General features: G+C 34.8%; 1 protein-coding gene across 1 annotated transcript; it reads right to left on the bottom strand.

Moving 5' to 3' along the window:
- Positions 1-2398: 2398 nt before the first annotated feature.
- LOC111887980 (probably inactive leucine-rich repeat receptor-like protein kinase At3g28040) lies at positions 2399-5877 on the bottom strand. Its single transcript, XM_023884111.3, has 2 exons — positions 4189-5877; positions 2399-4105 (listed from the first exon to the last, which is right to left on the bottom strand). The coding sequence occupies exons 1-2, from the start codon at positions 5727-5729 to the stop codon at positions 2632-2634; spliced, it is 3015 nt and encodes a 1004-aa protein (XP_023739879.1). The 5' UTR covers positions 5730-5877; the 3' UTR covers positions 2399-2631.
- Positions 5878-10930: the final 5053 nt, after the last annotated feature.

Raw genomic sequence — 10930 nt, 5'->3', positions numbered from 1 at the left:
ATCAAAACCTTTTCATTGTTTGACTTATATGATGCAATTTCTTTCTCTCTGCTTCCTTTTAAATATGTCATCTCGTCAATAAGATTGGATGAAGGAATTATAGGAAAATCATACTCAATTCATCTTTGACTACACTTGTGACTTTCTTTGTATGCCTCAACCTATGCAACAAATGTAGGTGGCTACTCATCATCATTATTATTTATATCTTTTGTTAGTGTAATCAACATGCCTATTTCTTTTTCATAATCTTTGGGAACATTTAAAGGACCATTAATCTCATTGTACTTAATCATATCCAAGATTCCTTCTCCTTGATCTAATGACATATCATTTGTCTTATTTATTTTGTTGTCTGTTATGATCACATGATCATCTACCGGATATTTTCCTTTACTAACTTGTTTTTTGTAATGATACATCAGTATATTTAAATCTATAAAGTCTATTAGTGAGAACATGTCTGAAACTCTTCCTATACATTCTCTTACTATAGATTGATCATGTCTAGATTGGATTCTTATGTATTTTTGTGATTATTTTATTCCATGAGTAGCTAAATCATTTGACTTTCATAGTGTAGATAAACTCTAATACTATGTGTTAATTTCTTGCTTTTACGGATTTTGTTAAGTTGGTTTATGCTTGTGTTTGATTATCAATACCTAGCATGCTGAAGTTTAAATCTTTGTTGCGTTGATTCAAGTTATGTGTAGTTGAATGACCATTTTAATTGCATGAACTTGTTTACCTAGTAGTTTAAGATCATTAAATTGCTAGAGCTAGGATTTACCAAATCTTAGTTAGGAAATAAAAGTAACAACTTTAACTGTGTTAGAAAACACAATTTGATCATAATTGTATTTACTAATTTGTCTTGATTATAGATTATTACCTTAGACATATCTTACATAGCCCAATAATATTAAATAGTCAATTATGTGTTTGCTTGTGTATGATCATTACATAGTCATTCATGAATAAGTGAAAACATTAGGAGATCGAATCAAGACTACTAATAATATTTATATTGGTAACCAACTGAATAAATCAATGTTTTTGAAACTAACCATAGGAGAAAGGGGGATTCAAAGCTAAATGGAAGTGTCTTCATAATCTTCATAACAATCGTATTAGTTAAGTCGTTTGCTTAGTTTTTATTGAATTGAATAATTTAAGTTAATCTAAACTTGCAATATCAGATAAAAAAAATCCTCATTTAGTTATTGTTTTTAGATTAATTTTTAGTAGTTATTTTATTAGCTAAATTTTATTCCCAGTATTCGATACCCAATTTATTTACTATATTATAAACTGATTAGGTACACTGTCTATACATGCATTAATTTTTAGTAGTTATTTTATTAGCTAAATTTTATTCCCAATATTCGATATCCAACTTATTTACTATATTATAAACTGATTAGGTACACTGACTATACGTGCATTAATAGATAAGTTAGTTAGATTTATAAATTTAAAACTAATATGTATATCTATGCACATCATATTGCTAATAGTTTTTGTCCAATAAGTTTTAGATAAAGTTTTTGTTGATATCATTATGTTTTTAGTGATATTTAAGGATTGTGGCCTGAGAGGGGGGATTATATTAAATTTCTTCTTTACTGGATTTTCTTATGGGGTGGAGATGAAGATGTAGATAAATACATGGGTCGGAGAAAAAGATGGCCATAGAGACAAGCATAGAGGGAAAAGGCTCGTAATTTTACTACCATAAATATTTTATTCAATTGTAAAAACTTGTAAAAAATAAATTAATTTTACATGATATAGAAGACCAAAAACATTTTGAAAGCCACAAATAAATGTCATAATTACAAAAAACAATTCTTTTTTATACTTATTACAAAATCAAAACTTACATTATAGTTGTTAGGATTCCGATCTTAAACTTAAGATCTTGCATTGTTAAGATCCCATAAGCGAAAAATAATCCACATCATAATAAGATCATAACAGAGTCTATTATGAAACATAACAGAGTCTATTATAAAATAAGATTTATAGTTGAAATTTAATATCACGACTAGAATCTTAGACGTTAACCTCATTAGATGCCAACTTTTTACCCTCTATTATATATCTTGCCTAAAAAAATAATCCATTATAAATGAAATTGATCATTTCAAGTCTAATGTTATGTTATTTGTATCTTATGCATTTAGTTGGCATCACCATATCATTTTCTTCCTATTTCTTGCGGCTTGGAGCTATAAGAATTATAATTAATCTTTAGTAAAGTAAAGTTGATTCTACAAACAAAGTTTTGTGAGCAAATTTAATTAGAAACCAGTTTTTTGTTAAAATATTTCAATTCCCAATCCAAACTTACAGCAAAAGGTAACAATAACTAAAAATATCACTACTTAAAATATTTACTAAAAAAGTTGTGTCCTTTTTATATTATGGTTCTAAGATGTGACATGACATATATTGGCCAGTTGGTCTTTTTTAACCTTATCCCAAAGGATGCGAAATTTTAGATAAATGGATGAATTGAAAGGTTTGTAATCATCCATACAACAGCCAGAAATATCAAAAATCACAAAACGAATAACATGTTACCAACGTTAAAAAAAAAAAAAAAAAACAAAACAAATTACAGTCCTAGAATGGTTCCATCCTTTGAGGAATTGGTGTCTTGATGACTTGTAATATCTGAACAACTTCCGCCATTGATGGCCTGCTCGAAGGTATCTGAGAAGTGCATACTAATGCCAGTTTAAGCACCGGCAACACTTCTTCTTCTGGATACTCTCCCATGCTCTCATCAACACAATCCAATACATTCCCTTCTTCCAGCATAACTTTCACTTGTTCATTAAGTATCAACACATTGTCTTCCCCATACTCAATCGGCCTTCTCCCTGTCATAAGTTCCAGAATCAAAACCCCGTACCCATAAACATCGCATTTCTCATTCACCCGTAAGCTTTGGCAAGCAAGTTCTGGAGCCACGTACCCTAACGCGCTTTGAAACCGGTTGTTCATCACATGCTTGTCTAGCTTCGATAGAAGCCTGGTCAATCCGAAGTCTGAAATCTTCGCATTCAAATTGTCATCAAGGAGAATGTTGCTGGGCTTGATGTTGTAGTGCACGATGGGTGGAGAAAAAGAATGGTGTAAGTGAGCGAGTCCTTTTGCTGATCCTAGCAGGATCTTGAATCGGCTCTGCCATGAAAGAGGTGGACTTGAAGGTGGTCTTTCATGGAGTCTGGTTTGTAAGCTACCATTTGGGATGTAATCAGTCACTAAAAGCTGCAATTTTGGAGTCCAGTAGTACCCTTTTAGAGAAACAAGATTCGGGTGTCTCACTTTGGCTAAAACCCTAACCTCTCTATCGAAATCTTCAGGATACTGAATCATGTTTGACACCACAAGATTTTTGATTGCAAGATTATTGCTACCATCTTCTATATATTTATAGACAGTTCCGAATACGCCTCCACCGATCTCAGCCGCCTTCATCAAAAAAGATTCTGGATTCACACCCCAATCAGGACCTGCTTTTGAATCAAACCAAACAAGCTTCCCCATTGACAAACTTGCTCCTGAGCGGGAAGAGCTTGAACAGCTCTCGAGTGCATTATCAACAAAAGCAAGACGTCGTCTAGCTGAGATATTGAGTAAGCTTATGATTAGAACTCCAATGGAGATCACCACAGCTGCTAATATCGCAATGATGGCTGAAACGCTTAGAAAGCGATGGTTTCCGGAACTTTTTGAAGATTCGTCACTTTCTTCTCCTCTATGTCTTCCCATTTGATTCCCATACGCAAATGGGTTAAGAACCAGAGGCTTTGGCACATTCATTTTACATGGTCCTTTCAACAATGGTGAGCATATACCTAGATTACCCTCGAGAGAACTTTCCTCTAAGCTTTGAAATATACCCCCAGTAGGAAGCCTTCCTTGAAGCCTGTTGTAAGATATATTTACTGCCAAAAGGTTTTCGAGCTCACCTAGCTCCTGTGGTATCTCACCACTCAGTTGGTTGTATTCCAGCTTCAAAATCTTGAGCTTTTTCAGTTGTGACATTGATCCTGGAATTGAACCAGTCAAGCTGTTGTGAGACATACTCCTGCATAATAAAAACCATATGTGAAATTACAAAATTGCCCCTGTAGATGCGAAGAAAATCTTACATATGTGAAAAAGACTTACAGCAAGTAAAGGGATGTACAGTTTCCAATCTCATCAGGTATTGAACCAGTGAAAGAGTTTCCATCTAGCTGAAGAATTCCAAGACTGCCTGAGTCACAAATGTCGCCAGGGATTGACCCCTGAAAGGAGCCATATCGGAGATCTAACACAGTTAGATTTTGGAAGTACCCTAACTCTGGGGGTATTTTCGTCTCAAAATTATTCCATGACAAGTTCAAGTATCTTAACTTTGAGTTAAGTCCTATTTCAGCTGGAATATCGCCGGTGAGTCTGTTTCCAGATAGATCTAGAGATTCAAGATTTTCAAAAAGCTTTCTTGAACCTTGAGGGATCGAACCAGTAAGTTCGTTCCTGGAAAAGTCAATTTGGTCCAACCCCAGTTCAAATAAAGCATCGGGGATGCTACCATTTAACTTATTCCCTCTTAAACGAATAACCGATAGTTTACTGGAGGAAACCAATGACGATGGAATGCTCCCACTTAAACTATTACCAGAAACGCTTATATAACTCAATGAACTTAAGTGATCACCCATTGATTCCGGCAGGATTCCGGTCAAACCATTGCCGGAAAAATCCAAGTATTCCAAGCTCCCCATGCTTCCAATCCATTGAGGGAAATCACCAGATAACATGTTGTTGGCTAGATTCAGATAATTAAGAGAAGAAAGACGATGGAAAGATTCTGGAACAGATTCCGTGAAGAGATTATTGCTTAAATCTAGCTTCTTCAAGTGTGGACATAAACCAATATCAGAAGGTAAAGCTCCTGTGAAGTGATTTCCTTGTAAGGAAAGCTCTTTTAGGTCATGCAAAGCGTATACACCATTAGGGATGGATCCTGAAAACGAATTGTGAGAAAGATCCAACGTTCGGATTCGGATCAACGACCACATACCTGGTTTGAAGTCTAAATTACCCGAAAAACGATTGTTGGAAAGGTCAAGATGATTTAGTGTTGTACATTTGGAAAGTGAGGTAGGAATGGGACCTTCAAGGTTATTTCCCGATAAGGAAAGTGATCTGAGTGATAAACAGTTGATGAAGAACTCTTCAGGAACTGGTCCAGATAATGAGTTTTCTGATAAATCAAGAAACTTAATGCTGCCTGAGCTCATTAAAGAGCCGGGGATTCGATCGGAAAAGCCATTTCGACTCAGATTAAGCTGTTCGAGGTTGGGAAGGAGTGATAGTTCATGGTTAAGGTATCCTGTGAAGTTGTTGTTAGCAAGTGAGAGTACCTTGAGGTTCTGCAACTTCTCGAGACCTCTACCAATCTTCCCGGAAAGACTTAATCCGTCGAGAGAGAGTCCGGTGACCCTGCTAGTGACCGGGTTGCATGTAACAAACATCCAAGAACATGGGGTTTCATCATCTTGGTTCCACGAGGATAGATGTGATGATGGGTCAGTAACAGATGATTTGAAGACTATAAGTCCCAAAACTTCATCGTTTAGCTTGAGGGATTCATCGGCATTAATGGTGAAAGAAGCCACTGAGACGATGAATGCAAAGGTGAAAAGTCGAAGAAAACCCATCATCAACTCTTTATCTCTCTAGAAACTATGTTGAGGGCATTCTGAAATGGGAAAAATACGGTTTTACCTAAAGAATTTGATTATGAAGATAGAAATGTGTGAAAGAATGTTTGACGCAAGTTTCTTTAGAGGGAATTCTGTGAGGATATGAAGAGACAATCGACAAATGGTGAATAAAAAATTGTTGTGGACCTACTTCATCACATGCATTCCCCCTTACCTACGGTGTACTAGTACTACAAGTAACAATCACAATATAAAAAAGAATATGATGGATTAAAAATAAAGTTAATAAAATATGTAATACTTTGTTTTACATTGATAAAAGAATAGGAATAGTTGTCTTCATCTCATAAGATAAGAAACAAATGCTTTATAAATATTAAGGGGCTATTTTGGCTTAGCTTTTTAAAGTTCAAAAGTCCTTTTTGGAAAAGTTACAAAAAATCAGAATTTTCTAATTTTTCCAAAAAGTTGATTTTCCTTGTATAAAAACTCTAAAAATAGCTTTTTAAAACTAATTTACCAAACATCTTTTACTTTTTTTCTTTTACAAAAATGTTTTTTGGCTGTGAAAATCTAAACCAAACACCCCTAAGTTTTCATAATAATTGTCTTCATCTCATAAGATAGGAACTAGAATGCTTTATAAACATTAAGTTCTCATAATAATCCTTATTATTGTTTATTTTTGGTAGAATGGCTTACCACGAAATCATATTTATACTTTTGTAATGTTTTGTTCACGTTTAGATAAACTTTTTTTATTTGACTATTTAATTTGTCATATGCATTCAAATATAATAGTTTTATTGGCTATCTTAGGTGACAATAGTAACATCTGAACACTTAATTTTCTCTATTTTTAATAGAGATTTTAATTTACATATTTTTTTTGTATTATTTTTTAAGTATTATTTAAATGCATCCATAATGATTAATTATTTATCACAGTTATAGTATTTTGATTTGACAAATCAATTTTCTACTAACTTATTTTTAACAAAAAAAACATATTATCATAAATATTAATTAATCATTGATAATTTCTAAGCATTTATTTTTAATTAATAAATATATTATTATTATTGTAAAATATTTTATATAGCATCTTATATTTTTTTTTCTTTTTTAAACATATGCAATATTTCTAAAGTAAATAGAATCTAACAGTAAAATTAAATAAATTAAATATGTAACAAAATATGTGTAGGATCTTTTAAAAAAAAATTTTAAAAATTATTACGTAGAAAATAAAAAAAATTAAGTTATAATGTAAATGTTTTAAGATTATCACAACTTTTTATATACTTTTTAATTAGAAGTTTATACATTTTTATTTTTGTTATAGAATATTCTAAATTTGTATTTAAGAAAAGTATTTTAAAATGTTATAAAAAAGTATTAAGTTGTTGTACAAAATCTATGAGATGTTTTAAAAAAGAAGTTTAGAAAGAGTTGTATGAAAGTTATAAAAAAGTTGTATAAAAATGTAAAAAAAAATTAAAACTTGAAAGAAAAGTTTAAGACATTTAGAAAATACTTGATTTAAAAGTAGTAATATAAAACTTATATGAAATTATAAATGGAAATTAATATATATATATATATATATATATATATATATATATATATATATATATATATATATATATATATATATTAAATATGTTGTAATGAATTATATAAAGTCTTAAGAAATTCAAAAAGTTTAAAACATTGTATTAGAAAAACCTACAAGAAAAAAATATTTTAAATATGTTGTAATGAATTATAAAAAGTCTTAAGAAATTCAAAAAGAAAAATTGTTCACATTTAGATAACTTTTTTTTGTATAAATTTGACCATTTAACTTGTTAAATGTGTTCATATGTTATCATTGTCTCATTAAGATAACATGTAGTAATGTTAGAAATTCGGGGTAATAATATGCTTGGAAATTCTGAGAATCGTATGTTCACTTTCAGATTAAAGTATTTTGGTGGTACTTCCAATCTTTAATCGGATAACACTCAGAATAGTTTTTCAAGAACAGAGAATATGAAGTTATGATTTTCGTGATTATAGTTGTACCAAGAAAATTATGACCAAAATGCTAAATACATCATTTGTCTGAAAATTGTAAAAGTAGTTTTCTTTATCCAAAAACTACTCAAACTGTCAAAAGACAATTTATAATAGTCATGAACTCTCACTAAAAACGGATTATTAATAAGGGTCAAAATGAAATAAAAAACCAGGTTCTTCCCCTTGGACCCCACCAGGGTTTTCCCCCCTAGACCCCGCTCCCAAGGGCGCTGCCCCCATGCCCCCGTTCGTTTAGGGGCTTCGCCCCTAAATGATAGTCTTTTTTGAATCTTGAATGAACTTAAACAAGTGTGGACTTTAAGTTTTTAAAGCCAACCAATTTCATAAATTGTTTACAAAACACAGTTTTCAAAACATGTTCAAAGCAGAGTCTCCCAAAATCATAAGTTAAAACATGAGGATGTGTACGGTTAAGCCTTAGCCTTCCCGCGGTCATCAGAAGTACCTGAAACATAAACCAAAACGATAAGCCAATGCTTAGTAAGATCCCCCAAATTACCAACACATAACATAAGCATAATACAGACAGCATACATACGGAGCCTTCAACCTGACTAGAACGCCCCACTGGCCTACAATCTATCTAGTACGCTCACCAAACCTTCAGCACGACTGGTACACCTCACCAGGCCTTCAGCCTATCTGGAACATTCTCCAGCCTTGGCCTGACTGGTACACCTCTGAAGAGGCCTTTAGATCAATCGAAATATCAAACAATGACTATGAATAAGAACAAGAGAAATTCACGAAGAAAAACTTTCACTAAGAAAGATAATCTCACAAAGAGATTATCGTGTGCACAAAGCGACGATTAGGGTTTGTGAAAAGCGTAACCATTCACAAACCTATACAAAATAATATATACTGCTATTCTAGACGATCCCTACAATTCAGGGATACGCTAGCTAATAAATCAAGATAACTAAGGAAACAGGATAAATACAAGATTTGTTACAAAGCACTGAATAAACTAAACTATTACAAACTAAGCTGCTGACGTGTTGGCGTTGATGCTGAGATACGTGCTGACGCTGAGTCTGTTTTAAACATTATCATATTTCAAGGCTTGACCTTTCAATCTCCCCCAATATGATGATGTTCAAAACAAACTAAATTAAGACACCCCTGGAAAGGAATTTTTCATACTCAGCTTCAGCTTCAATTTTAACTGGCCAGTAAGGACTGTCCAGCAACTCCTGTCTTCTGTTCAGCAGCTCCATGGCGATAAGAATGTGAAATTCTCCGGATAGATCTTGATGACTCATGCACATTTGCCTTAAGCCAACAAGGTGAGTGGTTGGAGCTTTTGGAATCTCAGTAGTGCGCTGAAAGCACGTCCTCCTGTTTTTATCAAGGTAGAACATCCCGTGTTCAGGAGCTGAGATGAATTGATGCTGAACCGGACCAACACCGAGAGGAAGAGAATTATTAATCACATCAGCACCGAAGTCTAGAACCAATACATCTTCACCATCAACATGAAACTTGGTCCTTCGAGATCTAAGAACTGACGACCTTTGGCCTTGATGCTGAGGTCGTTCTTTAGGAACAAGATCCAAACGCTGAACCTTCTTGATCAGTAGATGAAGAGAACAAGTCAGTTCGGAAGAGTGAGCTGAGGTTTGCTTGGATGCTAGATCGAGCAGTTCCATCCATTCCGAAAACCCATATCTGATCAGCTCATCTCTTTTGACAACCTCAGTATATGAATGCTGAGGACCTTGACGAGTAATCAGCAATGAAAGGATTTTCTCGTTTCGAGGTTTGGAAGCTTTGACCTTGATGATCTTGTCACCACACATTCGCCGATTGAAAACATCTTCAAATCTCTTTCGATCAATCCGGTCAAGAACACTATCAGCCTTAGGCTTACTAGAGCCAGTAGGAGGTTGAGAAGACTGAGCCTTGGACTGAAATTCCAGGAACTTCTGCATCTGAGCTTCAAACGATCCCTTGGCCTGAACTTTGTGCTGAATACGGGATTCATCAGCTTGAGCAATGTTCTTTAGACGCTGAGCTCGATTGGCTTCATCAAGAATTTGCTTGACTTGGTCAGGGGACATGTTCCATTCAGTGGCAAGGTTTGAAATACTGACAATGGACTTGGGTTTCTTCACAGACGAAGAATTATCAGTTTGAGAATGATCCATGTCAGTATCTACTGCCTTCCGCTTTCGAGACAGCGGATGAGATTCTTCACTTGCAACGTCTGAATCCTCTCCTTGGACCGGAATGATGGGATCAACAATATCATCAGCTAGAATTGGATGAGATTCTTCAAGGTCATCTGAGCTTTCTTGCTGAACTGGAATCAGAGGATCAATGAAGTTCATGTCAAGAATTTGACATTCGTCATCAGGTTCATCATGCTCTTCATCATGCTCACTGTCTTCAAACAATTTTTCAGTAGCTGCTGGACTATTATGCCCCGTAGAATTAGATTCACGAACGGGGTTGGGAGATTCATGCTAAATGATAGTGTTGTCAGCATCAGGTTCTCTGTCTTTCTCATTTGGTTCACCATCAGCATGAGCATTTGGTTCACCATCAGCATCAGCATCAGCATCATCATCAGTATCTCCCCCTTTTTGAACATCATCAAAGTCGGGATTAGCGGGAGTAGTAAGTAGGAGAACCTCCTTGATTTGTTGAACATCAGCCTCAATGCGAAGCAGACGCTGACTCATGTCCCGAGTCAGTGACAGCAGTTCAGAAAATGCTGAAGCGGGAATTTGAACCATTGAGGTACTTGGGGCAACTGGAGAGCTAGGAGGCATCCTTGGAGAGAAATGGTGAGCTGCTGGTGACGGATGCTCCCCCTGAGACTGATGCTCCCCCTGTGAGGGATGCTCCCCCTGAGATGGATGCTCCCCCTGAGGCATAGAATCCTGTGGTGCAGAGGAGGCTTTGCCAGAGTCCGAGATGATGTGATGAGATAGTTGAGGGGAGAAATGATCGCCATCATGATGTTCCACCTCTTGATCAGCATGATCCATATGATTACCATCAGCACCTCCTTCATCAGTGTTAGCGGTGAGAGAAGGCACAGTGTATGGATTGGCAATCCATTCTCTCATCCGATCGGAGATTCCAATGTCAGTGATATGTGTGTTTTT

Source organism: Lactuca sativa, chromosome 2 (assembly GCF_002870075.4).
Source record: "Lactuca sativa cultivar Salinas chromosome 2, Lsat_Salinas_v11, whole genome shotgun sequence".
Taxonomy (NCBI): Eukaryota; Viridiplantae; Streptophyta; class Magnoliopsida; order Asterales; family Asteraceae; genus Lactuca; species Lactuca sativa.
This window is presented reverse-complemented; position numbering and strand designations above follow the sequence as displayed.